At 36.6% G+C, this 19,212-nt stretch overlaps 1 protein-coding gene across 39 annotated transcripts in view; it reads right to left on the reverse strand.

Moving 5' to 3' along the window:
* The window catches only part of CLASP2 (cytoplasmic linker associated protein 2), a 189,798-nt gene that overhangs the window by 21,364 nt on the left and 149,222 nt on the right, over nt 1-19,212 (reverse strand). For 21 of the 39 annotated variants that reach the window (XM_067753680.1, XM_067753651.1, XM_067753655.1 and 18 more), the window contains 4 exons: nt 12,773-12,936; nt 11,841-11,919; nt 7,334-7,477; nt 285-428 (listed from right to left, as the gene is read on the reverse strand). In XM_067753680.1, coding sequence (XP_067609781.1) covers nt 285-428; nt 7,334-7,477; nt 11,841-11,919; nt 12,773-12,936 — 531 coding nt within the window. Of the gene's footprint in view, nt 1-284; nt 429-7,333; nt 7,478-11,657; nt 11,709-11,840; nt 11,920-12,772; nt 12,937-19,212 lie in introns of all 39 variants that reach the window. The other 18 variants (XM_067753641.1, XM_067753640.1, XM_067753653.1 and 15 more) reach the window with 1 other exon arrangement.

Here is a 19,212-nt window from a genome sequence, read left to right on the forward strand (position 1 = left end):
TGATGCCCTCATCTAAGTTCTGCTACATTTCACTTTCCTTGTTCATACCCTGGCCACCGTTCACCGCCATCCTAATGTACACCAAATTATAATAGAAACATGATAGGCCTAAGAACTCTATTCTTTCCAGGAAAATATTTAATTCTGCCCAGAAAATGCTGCCCAATGCAGATACAAAAATTGTACATTAGGATCAAAGTTTACTTCATGTAAAAAAAACAAAAACAATTATTGTTAACCAGTCATCACATTATACAATGGCCAAGAAGATAACTGAAAAATACCTGGGTTCCGTTGCCAGTGTTTCGAAGGTGATTATGAAGAAGTTTGGTAGCACCATCCTGAAAAGTTTTTGGTAAAGCTCCTAATAACATTGTAAACTCTGGGGTATTGAGTTCAAATAAGGAAATCAGGACTGACTGCGCTGCCTAGAAAAGAAAGACATACAAGAAGCATATGAATATATTTTGTTTACTCAAAGGAGACCATTTTCTTCACTCAACATTTCTGTTCAATAGTGCAAGGCCATCTTTCCCAGGGAAAAAGATGTTCTTATATGCTTTAAAATTTCTTTGCTGGAAGAATAAAATCAAAAACTATTTGACTTACCATTTATTTTTTGAACGTAAGACAGGAATATGTATAACAAAAAGTATAACAAATACGACCTAACAATCAATGGCAAAAGTCAACCAGACAGTTTCTAGGATTACTCTGTCAATACATGCTCCTACTTCAGTTTTCCTAAAAAAATTATTACAAGAAGAAAGATGGATGGAAATAAGGAACTACATCCCTAAACTATACAAAGCCCATCAAGAGCAACTTAGCACTTTAATTTTCATTTTCTCAATATAGGATTCTTTTTTAACATATTTATTTCTTTATTTCTTTTTGGCTGTATCGGGTCTTAGTTGCAGCACACAAGATCTTTCGTTGTGGCGTGTGGGCTCTAAAGCACATGGGCTCAGTAGTTGCGGTGTGCAGGCTCTGTAGTTGTGGTGCGCAGGCTCCAGAGTGTATGGGCATTGTAGTTGCAGCACGTGGGCTCTCTAGTTGTGGCACGCAGGCCCAGTTGCCCTGTGGTATGTGGAACCCCAGTTCCCTGACCAGTGATCAACCCATGTCCCCTGCATTGGAAAGCTGATTCTCAACCACTGGACCACCAAGGAAGTCCCATTATATTATTCTTAAATTAACTAGCTGTATTTAGTCTTCTCTCAAAGCAGCTAATCTTAACAAATCTACAATTCGAAGTTAAAACTAGTCTAATGTTTCTGTGGAAATGGGAACAAAAGAAATGTTACTCAGATCAGTTAAGAAAACATAAATTTCCTTTCTTCTTATAAAGTAATCAATTGAGTTATTAAAAGACACACTGTGAAATTCAGATTACACAGAAACTTAATTGAGAGGAGAAAGAAACCCAAACAGTTCACGATCATGACTTGTATGTAAATGTGCACATCTTGTTCTGGACCGTTTCTGACCCCACTCTATGAAAACCTAAGTGTTCCATGTTTATGACATCTAATAAACAACAGGAGGGGAATGGTGAAATTAAGTTACATTGGCACGATGACATACTACACAACACAGCCTTGAAAGATGATGTCGCTTTATACATGAAGAGACTGGGAGAGGACTATTACATACTGCTGAAGAAAAAAATTATAAAACACCAGTAACATAAGCCCATTTTGTTAAAAACAACAACAAAGTATACACTGTGTGGGTGTGTACTCTAACATGTTAATAGTGTTTAAATAAAGCTATTTGCATTTTGAAACAAAACTTTATGATCTTGTGTCTTTTTGGAACCTAAACAGTGAAAGGATCTCAAGTTAATTTGAGCAAATGAATTAATAATTGTTAAGGTATATTTTATTCCACCTAGATTTTATTTTGGTGTATGAGATGCATCTTTATTTTCTCTCTAGAGACAGATAATCCAACTGTTCCCAAACCAATGAGTGTATCCTTTCCTCATGACTCAACAAAAAAAAAAAACAAAAAACAAACAAAAAAACATGTCAATCAATGGTTTCTACAGTCCCATCAGTATTCTTCGTCTTGGAATATCTCCAATTCTTAATTTTGATGAAATCCAACTGATCTATTTTTTCCTTTTGTTGTTTGTGCTTTTGGTTAGAATCCACTGCCAAATCCAAGGTCATGAAGATTTATCCTTTTTTTTTTTTTTTTTTGCCGTATGCGGGCCTCTCACTGTTGTGGCCTCTCCCATTGCGGAGCACAGGCTCCGGACACCCAGGCTCAGCGGCCATGGCTCATGGGCCCAGCCGCTCTGCATCACGTGGGATCTTCCCAGACTAGGGCACGAACCTGTGTCCCCTGCATCAGCCGGCGGACTCTCAACCACTGCGCCACCAGGGAAACCCTATCCCTCTTTTAAGAGTTTTCTAGGTTTAGCTTTTACATTTAAGTCTTTGATCATTTTGTATTAATTTTTGTATATGGTATGAGGTAAGGATTCAACTTCATTCTTTTGCATGTGGCTATTTAGTTGTCCCAGTACAATTTGTTGAAAAGACTATGATTTCCTTATTGAATGGTCTTTGCACCCTTGTTGGAAATCAGTTGCCCATAAACACAGGTTTTTTTCTGGACTCTCAATTCTATTCCACTGGTCTTTATGTCTAGCCTTACGTCAGTACCACACTGTCTTGATTACTATTACTTTGCATTAGGTTTTGAAATCTGGAAGTGTAAAGTCCTCCTACTTTGCTTTTTTTTTTTTCAAGGCTCTTCTGGCTATTAGGGGTTCCTTGGAATTCCATTAAGAATTTTGGAATCAGCTTGTCAATTTTTGCAAAGCCGGCTGGGAATATGGTAAGGATTACACTGAATTTGTAGATCACTTTGGGAAGTATTGCCATTTTAAGAATATTAAGTATTCTGATCCAAGATCCAATGGAAAATGATTTTCCATTTATCTAAATCTTCTTTAATTTCTTTCAATATTATTTCATAGTTTCTACTATAAATTTTGCACTTCCTTTTAAAAATTTATCCCTATTTTAATCTTTTAAATGCTACTGTAAATGGAATTGTTTTCTTAATTTCATTTTTGGATTGCTCATTTCAAGTGTTTAGAAATACAATTGATTTTCATATATTGATTTTGTATCCTGAAAGCCTGCTGAATGTGTTTATTAGTTCTAATGTTTTTTTAGTGATTCTGAAGGATTTTCTATAAATAAAATTGTATCATTTGCAAACAGAAATAGTTTTACTTTTCTTCCTTTCTCTCTTTCTTTTTTTCCTTTTTTCTGGCCTAACTATCCTGGCTAGAAACCAGTGAACCCTGCTACAATGTTTTACAGAAATGGTGAGAGAAGACATCCATTTCTTGTTCCTGACTTTATGGAGAAAGCATCCAATCTTTCACATTAAGTAGCTGTGGATATTAGTAATAGCTGTAGAGGTGCCCTGTATTGGGTTTAAGAAGTTCCCTTCCCTTAATAGTTTGTTTAGTTTACGATTTTTTGTTTTTGTTTTAATCATGAAAGATGTTAGATCTTGCCAGATGCCTTTTCTGTTGAGATAATCATGTGGTTTTTGTCTTTTTACTATTGATGTGGAGTACTACAATAGACTTTCAGATGTTAACCTTACATTCCTGGGATAAATTACATGTGGTCTTGGTGTATAATTCTCTTTTTATATGTTGTAGAATTTGGTTTGCCAGGATTAAAAGGGTCCATATTTGTAAGAGACATTGATCTGTAGTTTTCTTTTTGTGTGTGATGTCTTTGGGTTTGTTATCAAGATAAAACTGTCCTCACAAAATGAGTTGGAAAGTGTTCCTTCCTCTTCTGTTTTTTAAGGAAGAGTTTGTGAAGAACTGATATTAATGCTTGGTAGAACTCACCAGTTAAACCATGTGAGCCTGGGCTTCTCTCTGTCGGTGGTTTTTTAATTACTAAATCAAACTCTTTACTTGTTCTATTGACTTCTTGAGTCAATTTTGGTAGTTTGTGTCTTTCTAGAGATTTGTCCATTTCATCTAAGTTAACTACTTATTGGCATACAATATTGTAACATTCCTTTATAATCCTTATTATTTCTGTAAGGTTAGTAATAATATTCCCTCTTTCATTTCTAATTCTAGTAATTTGAGTCTTCTCTTTTTTTCTGTCAATCTAGCTAAAAGTTCATCAATACTGTTGATCTTTCTAAAAAACACAACTTTTGGTTTCACTAATTTTCTCTATTGTTTTTCTATTCTCTATTTTATTAATTTCTGCTTAATCTTTATGTGTTTTGTCTTGTTTGGCTTGGTTTTAAAAATTGAAGTACAGCTGCTGTACAATATTATACGTTATAGGTGTACAATATAGTGATTCACAATTTTTAAAGGTTATACTTCATTTATACTTATTATAAAATATTGGCTATATTCCCCACTGTACAATATATCTTTGTGACTGATTTCATACCTAATAGTTGGTACCTCATAATTCCCCACTCCCATATTGCCCCTCTCCTGCTGGTAACCACTAGTTTGTTCTCTGTATCTGTGACTATGCTTCTTTTTTGTTATATTCACTAGTTTGTTATATTTTTTAGATTCCCCATGTAAGTGATATCATACAGTATTTGTCTTTCTCTGTCTGACTTATTTCACTTAGTATAATGCCCTCCAAGTCCATCCATGCTGCTGCAAATGGCAAAATCCCATTCATTTTTATGGCAGAGTAGTATTCCATGGCATATATATACATCACATCTTCTTTATCCATTCACCTGTTTTTTTTTTTTTAAAGATTATTATTTCTTTTGATGTGGACAATTTTTAAAGTCTTTATTGAATTTGTTACAATATTGTTTCTGTTTTATGTCTCGGTTTTTTGGCCCTGAGCCATGTGAAATCTTAGCTCCCTAAGCAGGGATCAAACCCACACCCCCTGCATTGGAAGGCGAAGTCCTAACCACTGGACTGCCAGGGAAGTCCCTTCATTCATCTGCTGATGGACACTTAGGTTGCTTCCATCCATATCCTGGCAATTGTAAAAAATGCTGCTATAAACATTAGGGTGCATGTATCTTTTCAAATTATTTCAAACATTTCAAATAATGTTTTTTTTAAATTAATTAATTTATTTTTGGCTGCATTGGGTCTTCGTTGCTGTGCGTGGGCTTTTCTCTAGTTGTGGTGAGCAGGAGCTACTCTTTGTTGCGGTGCAAAGGCTTCTCATTGGGGTGGCTTCTCTTGTTGCAGAGCACGGGCTCTAGGCACACGGGCTCAGTAGTTGTGGCTCGTGGGCTCCAGAGCACAGGCTCAGTAGTTGTGGCACACAGACTTAGTTGCTCCACAGCATGTGGGATCTTCCCGGACCAGGGCTCGAACCCGTGTCCCCTGCATTGGCAGGCAGATACTTAACCACTGCGTCACCAGGGAAGTCCCTATTCTTAGTTTTTTGAGAAACCTCCATAGTGTTTTCCACAGTGGCTGAACCAATTTACATTCCCAAAAACAGTGTATGAGAAGGTTCCCTTTTTTCCACATCCTCGTCAACATTTGTTTTCTGTGTTCTTTTCGATAATAGCCATTCTGACCGGTATGAGGTGATATATCACTGTGGTTTTGATTTGCATTTCCCTGATGATTAGCGATGTTGAGCATCTTTTCCTGTGCCTGTTGGCCATCTCCATTTCCTCTTTGGAAAAATGTCTATTCAGTTCTTCTGCGTATTTTTCAATTGGGTTGCTCTTTTTTTTTTTTTTGCGGTACGCGGGCCTCTCACTGCTGTGGCCTCTCTCGTTGCAGAGCACAGGCTCCGGACGCACAGGCTCAGCGGCCATGGCTCACGGGCCTAGCCACTCCACGGCATGTGGGATCTTCCCAGACCGGGGCATGAACCTGTGTCCCCTGCATCGGCAGGCGGGCTCTCAACCACTGCGCCGCCAGGGAAGCCCCTGGGTTGCTCATTTTTTTGATGTTGAGTTGTATGAGTTGTTTATAAATGTTGGATATTTATCCCTTATTGGTCATATCATTTGCAAATATTTTCTTCCATTCAATAGGTTGTCTTTTTGTTTTGTTTATGGTTTCCTTTGCTCTGCAAAAGCTTTTAAGTTTAATTAGGTCCCATTTGTTTATTTTTATTTCCTTTGCTTTAGGAGATGGATCCAAAAAAGTATTGCTGTGATTTATGTCAGAAAGTGTTCTGCCTATGTTTTCCTCTAGGATTTTTACAGTCTTACATTTAGGTCTTTAATCCATTCTGAGTTTATTTTTATATATGGTGATAGAGAATATTCTAATTTCATGCTTTTACATGTAGCTGTCCAGTTTTCCCAGCACTAGTTACTGAACAGATTATCTTTTCTCCATTGTATATTCCTGGCTACTTTATCATAGGTTAATTGACCACGTGTGCATGGGTTTTATTTCTGGGCTCTCTATTCTGTTCCATTGATCTATGTGTCTGTTTTTGTGCCAGTACCATATTGTTTTGATTATTCTGGCTTTGTCAACAGAGCTAGATACAGAATGCAAGAAACGAATGATTAGGGTTGAAGAGAAGTCTCAGGAAGAAGGTGAAGAGAACAGAGGAGGGTCTAGAAAGGAACTCCCCAGAAAATAAATAACCTATGTTTTTGAGCATATGGAAAATCTTAGCCATGAGCATATGACAGAGATGTTGAACCTAACAACAAGTACTTAAAAAACATGTGGGGGAAAAAAAAAAGGAAAATGAAAAGGTAAATTATTAACACCAGGACAAATAAAGCTTCTGTAAGGAAGGAGGCTGTAATAAACCACTTGGCGTAGGGGTGAATACTTCCACAGTCAAAATTAAATCTTTTCTATTGAGTACCAACAATTGATTCATAAGTATTTTGAAGGTTATGGGGAAAGACATAGGAAAGGATAGGGGAAAGTTAAGTCTTAATTTACAAAGGTAGACAGACATATATAATGACTAAATTTATCAATGGATCAATAAATAATGCCTAAAATTAATAAATCAAGAAACAGTGCAAGCTCTTATTTGAAATATATAGGTAAATGTGAGGGGAAAGATTTGAAATATTTTGAATGGCTATAAGATTAGAGGTTGGGAGGACTGTTTCAAAGACAGTTATCTTTAATTCTAAGTTTGAAAATTATACTCATATTAATTGGATAAAATTTAAAATAAAATTTAAAAGAGAAGATATTTTTTAAAAAAGGTCTTTATATTACCAGGTAAATAACTCTATGCTAACTGGTAACATCCTGAAAATATTAGCTTCCTTCACTGGCAATCCAAAATGACTGACTTGCTTTTCTAATTTATCTTCTAAATCTTAAATTAAAACATACCTTCCGAACATCAGAACTTTTGGGTTCTGTTGTCCAAGTGATGACCCGAGACACTGCCAGGCGAGTTTCACTGGAATTTATAAAATCTCCTGGATCCATCTGTTTGGCCAGAGTTTCTATGTATTTAAGGATAGCAACCTTCACCTGCAGAGGGATGCACAATGAGAGAGGACAATCAGCTGGTCATTGAGGGGCAATGAGAACACGTCAGAAATAATTAGGTGACTTTTTTTTTTTTTCGGCTGCACTATGTGGCATGTGGGATCTTAGTTCCTCCACGGGGGATCAAACCCATGCCCCCTGCAGTGAAAGTGCAGAGTCTTAACCACTCGACGGCCAGGGAAGTCCCTAGGTGATTATTTTTTTGACAAATACAAAATGAATAAGCATCAACAACAAAAGAGAAGTTATACAATCACCTACCTACCAGAGGTACAAGTATATGAAAATGTGGATTTTTTTCACACACAGCAGAACTTATAAGTTTCATTCCCCATTCAAACATTTAGCAGTGTTTGAACTGCTAAAGACTCTCTTGATAAGATCAGACACTTCTCCTTGAGTCTGCCTTCAGAGATTACAGCTGACTCTTGTCTAGATTTCCCTAGGAACCAGTCTTTATAAATTGAAGTACAATTTGCCTCTTGGGGAAATCAAAGAATTTTGGAAATAAGCTATTATAAATCAACTGGGTAATCAAGGTGGGCAATACAGGTTTTTGGCAAACATACAGTAAGACTCACACAATGAGATCAGGTTCCTTAATAGGTCCATCAACTGCTAGAACTACGTCTCAAAATAAATGTGACAAAAAAGTTTTACACAAGTATCACTGGAGAAGAGACAATACTTATCTGTATAAAAGAACTATCATATACGAGTTTAAAAAGTCTTATTATTCTCCCAGGAATTCCTGACGCATGGGTGGCATGGTGGGTAGGTGTGTGGTAGGATGCAGGCTTCCAAGTAAGCAGGAGGTGGGGCAAAGCACACATGCTTCTCTCTTAGATGCAGCCTTCTTTATCCTTAGGGTAAGCCATTGTTAAATAATCTCCCCTTTCTCAGGCATGTTGGGGTAGAAAAAAAGTTTGAGAACCACTGTTTTTAAAGTCACATCTAACATTCTAGGATTTCTAAGTAATGGTTCTCTAAGACTTTACCAGTACCCTTTAGAAACGGCACCTGGCACAGTGCACAGTCCTTGTACACAGCAGATTCTAAACACATATTAAATGCTGATTTGCTGACTTAGAAAAAGGAAGGTTTAAATATATTAAAATAGTGACTTTGAAAAAATATTGTCAAAGATTAAGGTAATCAGGTTTTCTATACTCCTTCCCTTATTATTATTGATCTTAAGATGTCATTTTTCTCACTCAATCCAAATAAGGTCTCTGGGAAGTACTAAGCCAAGTTAATATATAGGAAGTAATATGTTAAAGTTCTGACTCTTGTACATTTTCCCCCTTCTGCTTCCAGTTTAAAAAAAAAGACAGAATGCATCAACTTACATTCTTCATTTCATAATAAATGAATTTTAAGAAGAAGTAACTATAACTTTAAGAAATGTACTGAAAAAAACAAGAATTAACCTATCAGCCATCATGAGTAAATTGTACAGGGGAGAGGGAAAGAGATTTATGGTTACTTTTGCAGCAGCAGGCCCAACTAAATTATGGCAGCACATAACATTCTGAATTCTTGAAGCCACGTCACCTTTTTTCAGTGTGACTGGCTGAAAGGTGACTATAGTAAATCAAAGAATGAACATCAATGTATTTTGTTTTTTTGAATATATTTATTTGCACTATGTGAGATTCAGTTAGTTCCGTGTCTTGACAATTTATAGGGAGGTATGTAAAGTTTTTAAAGAGTTTCACAGAATAGGTGTGTATACTATACCAAAGGCAAAATAACCATGATACACATATAATCATTTGAAAATTTACATTTTGGTAGAATATTTCACAAGGTTCTATACATGGTCTGTACTCTGAATAACATAAACATGCATTCTTCTTCAGAGAGGAAAAACAATCTAGTCGCTAAGGTGCGTATAATTCTAAACCTGTTTATGAAACTCAGAAAAAAAAGTCAACAAAATTCCATTTATTTTAAAAAATATTACTCAAATAGAATCACTGTATGCGATTTCCCCCTATTTTATTGCTTCCTTTCTGACATTTACCCACATGATACTCTGTGAGAGATGTAAAATTTTATCTGAAAGATCCAGCACTTCTTCAATAAAGAATTTTTATGCATCTCATACTCAAGTTATTTGTGTTTTTCTACAACCTGTTAAGTTTTTAATTCTTAATCCTGTCACCCATCTGAAAGTTACTTTTATTTTCAGCATAAGGTGTAGCTCTAATAGAACGTCTCCGTGCTGTCTTAAAACATCAATTTATGAGTTGAAGAGTGATCTTCCCCTATAGCTTTACGTGTGTGTGCATATGTGTGTATATATAATATATAAAAGCCAAGTACATACTATGTTCGTATTATATATTATGGTTTATAAATAATACACATATATTATACATAGACTGTTTCTCTAAAAGTCCTATATACAAAAGCCATATATACATATATGCATACAGGTATACATGGCTTTTAGAGAAACAGTCTAGGTATATGTATTATATATATGTATATGTATATAGGGCTTTTAGAGAAACAGTCTGTGATTCTAGTCTCCAGTATGACTTTTTTTAAAAAAATAAATTTATTTATTGTTTTTATTTTTGGCCGCGTTGGGTCTTCATTTCTGTGCACGGGCTTTCTCTAGTTGTGTCGAGTGGGGGCTACTCTTCATTGTGGTGCGCGGGCTTCTCATTGCGGTGGTTTCTCTTGTTGTGGAGCATGGGCTCTAGGAGCACGGGCTTCAGTAGTTGTGGCTTGTGGGCTCAGTAGTTGTGGCTCGCGGGCTCTAGAGCGCAGGTTCAGTAGTTGTGGTGCACGGGCTTACTTGCTCCGCGGCACGTGGGATCTTCCCGGACCAGGGCTCGAACCCATGTCCCCTGCATTGGCAGGTGGATTCTTAACCACTGCGCCACCAGGGAAGCCCCAATAGTATGATGTTTTAATTATATGTTTTCCACTGTCTTTCTCTTCAGGACTTCAGCAACTTTATTCTCTCCTTCAACTCACCTATCACCCTTATTTCTTAAGCTAATGGTTTAGACCTCCATTTCTACTGGGCCATGAAACATATGTTTTCAACAGCACTTGAATACCTACCACCAGTACCTAAATCATAACTCTTATCATAGTTTACAGTTTATCATGTATTATAAACAATAATGATAGGAAATTGTAAGTTTTATATTCCTATGCTAGGCTTAGACAAAAAAATAAGTTTAAACAGTATTTATCAATAATATCAAGTAAATTATTCTCTTTCTGCAGGTCACTTCTTAAAATCAAAACAGATGGATCCTTTTTCACAAAGCAGTTCTGAGAAAATAACATTATGTTGAGTATAAGTCAACCCTGGTAAGAAACATAATTGTGATTTTAAGGTAAAATCATATTCAGAAACTTAAAGGAAAATCAATCCAAGGCAATAATGCATATAGAAACATACTTCGTGCAGAATAGAGCAGAAAATACAAGGCTTATAAATGCTCATATGCTTGTTATTTCCCTGACTTTAACCTCTTTTTAATTTAAGAAAACTCACTAAGAAACATCTTTAGTAAAGAATTCAGGGCAGATCTTTTATATTATCTTTTCTTTTATGTTAAATAATTATTTTTAATCAAAAATTGGAATCTACCTAGTTTTCACTTAAAATAACTAGAAAATGTGTGCTAATAACAATGAAGGAAGTTAATCCTGAATCTAAATTTTGTGCACACATTAGAAAATCACATTGCAAAAAGAAAAAAACGTTACTGTTTCAGTTAAGAACTGGAGAATAGCATTGACATCAAACTTAAAAAGTTCTGCTTACTGAAATACATAGGCAAAACTGACATTTTGCCCAGAATAACTCTTCAAATGCCTAACTTAAAAAAAAAAAAGGATTGGGAAATCACAAACATAAAATTAGATAAGATTTTATAGAGCGAGTTTGCATAACAGCTTAGGGTTAGCGGCCATACTTGTGTTGCCTTCTAAACATGTATCCCCAGTAAGCTTCTCCAAAAGATAATCTGGTATCAAATAACATTTAAAATCAAATCCATGCATGCTTTATAGGCTTATAAAGGTTAGTAGTTGAATATATAGATGCATACAAACATTATCTGAAACACTGCAGTTTGTAAAGAGAGTTAAGAAAAGAAATAATGCAGATTAAAACAAAACCAGAAAAAACCTTGGAACTCCAAAAAGAGTGAAGCTGGTCCCGAAGTGCTGGCTTGACTGTCTGAAAGTTTATAAAAACAAAATCCACTGATTGAACAGCTTCTTGTGTGACAGAAATACAAATATTAGCATAACTTTATGAATAAAATACTTCAGTTCCTTAAAATGTCATCAAAAGGCCTCAAATTTTTACCTTCAAGCTTGGTGTCTGGGTCTGATCAACTGTAAATCTCATTAGAATATTGAACTGAAGATCATTTGGAAAAGATTCTCTGAAATAAGGAAAGAACAAAATAAAATAAAAATTAAGCCAGCAAGTAAACATTTAGCAAACTTAACAGAAGATTATGTTTAATACCAAACAAAACACAATGTCATTCAGAAAGCATGCATGAAGTAGCACCTGTATGTGGTATATAGTCTATGTGGTAAAGTATACGATAAAAGCTACTCCCAGAAGAATCTGAACGTCTGAATTTATACCCTGTAAGTATAAATTTAACCCCCTGTAGGGGGTTAAAAAGCAACACTATAGCAAAGAATGATCTCTTGCCTCATTTATAGATTTAATCAGAAAAATGTTAGTTAAAGTTTAATGTAATGTTAAACTTTAATGTAATGTTAAAGTTCAACATTATCAGAGAAGTTTCCATACCTAATATCTGAATTCTAGACTCACCTCAACTTAGTAAATGGATATTTGAAATAAGTCACTTCAACAATCTACACAAGAAAGTAGAAATATATCATTGGTTCAAAATCTTCTGAAAAAAGAATGCATAATAAAACATTCTTTTTAAACTTAGAAAATATTTTTATCTTTACACTAGACTGAATAAAATCTTCAACTCTACTTTGCAGTTACATCTTAATTAAAATAAAACACTACCTTGAATTACTCAACCAATGTTAATAAAATTTTTTAATAGATTAAATGCAGTGTTTGAACTAAGGATCAACGTTGCATTAAATATACCATGTAAATGGGCAACATCAATAATTTTCAAATGGAACTCATGCAATCTACATAGTTTGAAAAGACTCAGAAATCTGAACTTTTAACAAAGAAACGAAATATTCTTGATTACTACCGGGTAAACTTGAAATACATGAAGAAAATCTTACCTTGTAACATCGAGGGCTTTCTGAACTTTTGCTTGAACAGACCCAAGCAAATCAGCACCCATTTTTTTTAGTAGTTGGGTCAGCAGTACAAACAACCAATCTTGAAGATCATCTTTGTGGACTTGTATGAAGTCCACTAAAGTCTCCAAAAACATGCTGAACACCTACAGTGGATAAACGGGGGAGGGAGGAGAAAAAGGAGGAAATATTGACCTCTGTGATCAATTCAAAACTGAAATAGAAAGGAATACAGGAATCAGAGGCACAGCGATTGGCAGCCAAGCGGAAAAACAATCTCTCTTGCTTTTCATTGGACTCTGTGATACAAGAGTACATCTGAACTGTTATCCAACTTCTGCTGAAGTTCGACAATTAACTATTCCATGCAGCATCACTTGGTAAAGAAACTTTGGCTATAATGGCTGGCACACCTAAGGTCGTCAATGATGCCACAGCTTAAACTGCAATCTATTTTATCTGAAATTCAGGGCAAGGAACTACCTATGGTCTCATCAGCCCCCAGCTCTTTGGAAGAGTGGCAGTGAGTTAATCAGAGGTCGACTATGCTGACAGCTACCTTAACACATAAGATGATTTTGGTATAACGTGCTAATTGGAGACTTCTTAGTTCTCAAAATGTCAGTGGTCACAAAATTTTTTGGTATAAGACATATTATTTATTAAAACTGCCCCAAAAGTAATTTTAAATGACCTGGGATTACTATAACTGTACCTAAAATAAATAAAATCAGGATACAAATCTACATCTACATTTTAATGATTTCTAAAAAGTCCTAGATGGCATGCTATTAGTCTCCATTTCTATTGACAGGTTTTATACTGTTTCCAATATTAATCTACAAGTTTGAAACTTTTTGGAAGATTCAGGAAAAATTTAAGGGAAGGGAAGCTAAAATTCTTAAGTGCTTTATCTCATTAAAAATACTTATGGGGGGGCTTCCCTGGTGGCGCAGTGGTTGAGAGTCTGCCTGCGGATGCGGGGGACACGGGTTCGTGTCCCGGTCTGGGAGGATCCCACGTGCCGCGGAGCGGCTGGGCCCGTGAGCCATGGCCGCTGAGCCTGCGCGTCCGGAGCCTGTGCTCCGCAACGGGAGAGGCCACGGCAGTGAGAGGCCCGCGTACCGCAAAAAAAAAAAAAAAAAAAAAAAACTTATGGGGGAGGCTTCCCTGGTGGCGCAGTGGTTGAGAGTCCGCCTGCTGATGCAGGGGACACAGGTTTGTGCCCCGGTCCGGGAGGATCCCACATGCCGTGGAGCGGCTGGGCCTGTGAGCCATGGCCGCTGAGCCTGCGTGTCCGGAGCCTGTGCTCCGCAACGGGAAAGGCCACAACAGTGAGAGGCCCGCGTACCACAAAAAACAAAAAACAAAAACTTATGGGGACTTCCCTGGTGGTCCAGTGGTTAAGACTCCACGCTTCTACTGCAGGGGGCAGGGGTTCGATCCCTGGTTGGGGAACTAAGATCCCACATGCCGTGTGGCACAGCCAAAAAATTAAATAAAACAAAACAAAACTAAGGAAAAGTGACATATGGTAAGGTTATATCTCCTCAATAAATTCAATATCATACAGGAAAATTTATTTCTAGGTAAAGAGGGAAAAGCTCTTAAGACAATGTCAGCCATGTTGTATTATATGAGATAATTTATAATCACAATGGATTATAAAAACTATGGTTTCAAAAGTTAAGCTCAAAGTAACTACACTAATTTGAAAATTAAAGAGTTTTGTTCTCAATATATATTTTATTTCTTGAATTTCCTTTATATAGTTATACATGAACTCCTTTCTTTTCTTATGTTAGAAATGAAGGATTTTTATCTATCAGAATTATAACTAAGCTTTTCAACATTTGAATCTGAGTTAGAAAAAGTACACTTTAGCTACTTGCTCAAGATACTGTCTGTAAAAGCAGAAACTATGACCACTTTGAATTTTCTGTTACCTCTGACCCCCAGGCAGTAAGTACCTGCTTCAACACTGTTCTTATTCACAATGCAGACCATTAACTCCGGTCCTAACCCCACCCACAACCCGTGGCCCATAGCTTCACTGAAACTGTCTCTGGCTCCCTCCTCAGGGCTTGAACGCTGCTGAGGAACTTCACTAGACCTGCTCTGCGACAAGTCCATGTGTCTAATCTAGTAATCACTCTTATTGGTACCTGGCAAATCTGTCAAGTGATGTCCTGGAGTCAGTCAGTACCTGCCTAGAAAGTCAAATGTTAAATATTCAGGAATATTGTGAGCTGGTTGGTGGCTTGAAATCAGCCATGTGGGAATATTTACACCTCAGAATTTATAACAAACATTACAAATCAGGGCTTCCTGCCCCCTCTCAAACATGGTTTACCAGTACAACACTCTAATTCTTTGGTTCACTTTCACTCTTATTGTTTCAACTCTTGCCTATTTTCCTGAAGAGTCCAACTTTAAGCTTTCTCTATGCCAAAATCCATTTTGAAAATCATAGACATTAGAATGCCCAAGTCAACCCTCCCATTTTATCTGGTTCTCAGGAAACTGAGAACTAGAAAATTAAGTGACTTCCCAAGGTTTCCACAGCTAATCAATGGCTAAGTCACTTGGTTTTTAGTTGTGTTCCATCCGCTCTGTTACTAGACAACTTACCTCATCTACTTTACTGTCATTCATAATAAAATTCTCCACTGACTTTTCCCTCACTTTGATTTCCTCTACAGCTATCCTTCTCATAATCGTTTCTCCAAGGAAGAGCCAATTTTATTCCTCTGTTAAGACTAATCTTGCTTTCTATATTCTTGTTCTTTAAAGTATGGTCTCCTCTATCTTTACTCTTTTATTCTCAACCTAAATTCTTTGTTTACAGATGCAGAAGACACTGTCTCAAGAATTTCTCCTTCAATTTCCATCCTATTGCACCCATCAATTATCTTCTAATCGTGATATATAATAGCTTTTTCATTAGCTTAGCATGCTTAGCCATTCTGTAGCTTGACACTGTTTTTCCTCTTATTATCTCCCTTCCTTCTTTCATTCTTTTTACCAGGCATTTTCCTTTTGCATTCTAAATAAGGAGAGATGTAAGAGCCAGTCTTCATCCTGATTCTCTTTTCACCGAAAGTATGACTTCCTTGACAGGGCCTCTCTGTCCTAGCCTACTAGGCCCCAAAATAACCTCTAGAATAGCTCTCACTTTTGGCCTTCCTCAAATCTGTTGATCACAACATCATCGTAGGCACCAATTCTTTCTGACCTCAAGTCTGGATTTCTGTAACAGGCCAGAAAGTAAATATCCTAGGCTTTGCAGGCCATATAGTGTGTCACAACTACTCAGCTCTGTCATCGTAGCACAGCCATAGACATTATGCAAACAAGTGAGCACAGCTGTGTTCCAATAAAACTTTATTTACAAAACAGACGGCTGGCCAACTCATACTTCTTTCTCATTATCAGATTGTGACATCACTCTTTTGATAGAAACGAAATCCTTTCATGTCCCTTCACTGTCTATAGAATAATGTCTCCAAGGCTTAGACGAAGTTCTAACTCTCCAGACTCATGCTGGACCCTTTGGCAACATAAACTCTTTGTCCCTGAACACATCTCACACACACTCTGCATTTTCTACCACACTCCCTAATCCCCCTATTTACACAAAGTGCATGACTTCCTACAAAGCTTACCACTCAAGACCCAGCCAAAAAGCTTCTTGGACCTCTTTAGATAATAGCCACTGATCATCCCTACTTGGGACTTGTAGTGGGGCTAGCTTTATGGTGCTATTTCACTTTTTCTGAATTTATATCATCTTCCCATCTGGAATATATAACATTTGAGAAAAAAGACTATATATTTTTTAGTCTTGTATCACCAATTAGAACGAAGCCTAAAGTTATCAGAGGCTGAGGACCAAATTAAAAAGTTGTTCAGGGCTTCCCTGGTGGCGCAGTGGTTGAGAGTCCACCTGCCGATGCAGGGGACGCGGGTTCATGCCCCGGTCCGGGAGGATCCCACATGCCGCGGAGCGGCTGGGCCCGTCAGCCATGGCCGCTGAGCCTGCGCGTCCGGAGCCTGTGCTCCGCAACGGGAGAGGCCACAACAGTTAGAGGCCCGCGTACCACACACACACACACAAAAATGTTGTTCAATGAATGTGCAGGAAAAGTTCCTTAAAGAGTAAGAATTTCCTCATAAGTAAATAAACCTTACCCTGCAATTGGTGGCCAACCCTTTTTCTCAATGCAAGGGAAGATATGTAAGACCTTCCTTTCATGGCAGCCAAGATTTTCTTTTTCTTTCCTATAGTCTTTCTGACATCTCCCACTTCTCTGGACTCAGGCTAGTCACGCCGGGAAGGCCCTTTCTTCTCATCCTGACATAATCCAAAGTTTATGTTCCTGTCAAGATCTGAATTGCTATTTTCTTAAAAAAGACTTCTCTGAGTCTCTAATCAAAAGTAGAAATTTCTTTTGATTAGATAAAATGTGAGTATAACTGAATAAAAATGTAGACATGTTATTTATGGTACCCTATATATAGAATTATACTATATTTTTCAAAATACTTATATCTTATCAATGGTACTTACTAAATGATAAATATATGCATATATATATATATCCATCCAAAATATACATTGGAAATTTTGCATAAAATTTCTTACTTGACTGCCCTATCACAGAGAGTTCACTGTCAGATGTTGATATTCTCCCATTTCCTTATCTATGATTAAAGGAGAAAGAGGAAAGTGGACACATTAATATAGTACTAGGGCTAAAAATTTGATTTCAGAACAGAAAGCTGAGAATCACTGCTCCTTAAACAGCCCTGTTTGCTTTTGTGGAATGCCATTAATAGACTATTAGAAAGCTCATATGTGGAGGTTGGAATTCAATTAAAAAAATTGTGAAACTTGGGAATTACTTTTTTAATAATTCAATGAAACCAACCTTCAATGGAATCTATTTATAACTGTAGTTTATTGGAAAATTATAATATTTGAGCTATTACAATTGAGGCAGCCTTTTCTTAACCTCTTATATCTTAGGTGTGCCAGTCATCCAATATAGAACAGAAGAACATAATCAAATTAGATTAATTAGTAGATTAAAAAGCACATCTCCAAACAGAATGACAGTTTGCATAACTGCAAATAGCATTTCGTGGATTGCAAAGGGTCCAACACTGCATGAACTCTTCGGGAGAGAAAACAGAGAAAAAGGGTTAATTTCACAGTCATGCAGTAAAGTTAGGTTTCCAACAAATATTGAACCAACTTACTCTCTATTGAGAGTTCCAACACAGGGGACAGCATGCAAAAGGAAAAAAAGAAAAAAAAGAAAAACACACAAATTAGTCGCCATCAATGCCAAGTTCCTGTATGGAATAAAAACACTTAGAAAATAAAAGTGACAAATGTTTTTCAAAGTTTTACGATAAACTCAAAATAGTTTTTAAAACAAGAGTTAAATGAATAGTATGGGATAAGAGTATGTGATTTTCCTATACTTCTCTCTCATCTTCTTGCCAAGGAAATTTAAAAACAAAAAACAAACAAAAACTCTCTTCTTTTCCAGACCATACTATTGTTGAGGCTCAACTTCTGGAAAAAATCTAAGACTAATAGACACCTGCCAAAATTTCTGTACAGTGCAAACATTTGCTTCTAAAGCACAGTATCTAGAATTTTTCTTTTATCTTTTTTTTTCCTCTTCAGAAGCAATGCATTCACAAGTTAAATTATTTCTGTGAAGGCTTGGAATAATTACTATTGTTTGGAGGTAAAAAGTAACTATACCACAACTTTTAATTTTCCCCAGGTAAGATGTATGTTTTGGCCTCCTGATCCTAAGACTGCAGACACTCTTCAGGAGACCAGATATGTCCTTCTAAGCAGGGCACTCAACTGTGTTGCATTTTAGTAGCCACTGATTGAATTCCTACTCCAGATGTTCAAGACTTCAAGAGGTAGGACTAAACAGACCATAAAATGTGAAATCAAACCATGCACTTTAGTGAAGGTGGCTCTTCTCAAGTAGGTCCTTCAGAGTCAAATGTCAGAATCACAGGGGATAGCTTTTGGCATCTGACACTCCTTACATTTGAAGGAAAAAATGGGTCTAGAGCAATCAAAATAAAAATCTTCTCTGAATTCCTTAATTTTTCAAACTTATTTATTTTTTAAAAACTTATATAGTGCTTGGTGTGTTGTAAGGGCTTTACATATATTAACTCATTTAATCATCATCGCAATCTTACTAACTCTATTTTACAGATTAAGAAACCAAGGCACACACTGCTAATAAGTGATGGAGGCAGAATTTGAACCCAAGCAATCTAGCTCCACTACCCATAGTTGTTATCACTGTATTGCACTGTCTCTCTTAGAAAAATATTTAGAGGTTTTACAGAGTCATACACTGTGATTGTATGCGTAGTAT

This window comes from Pseudorca crassidens, chromosome 10 (assembly GCF_039906515.1).
Source record: "Pseudorca crassidens isolate mPseCra1 chromosome 10, mPseCra1.hap1, whole genome shotgun sequence".
Taxonomy (NCBI): Eukaryota; Metazoa; Chordata; class Mammalia; order Artiodactyla; family Delphinidae; genus Pseudorca; species Pseudorca crassidens.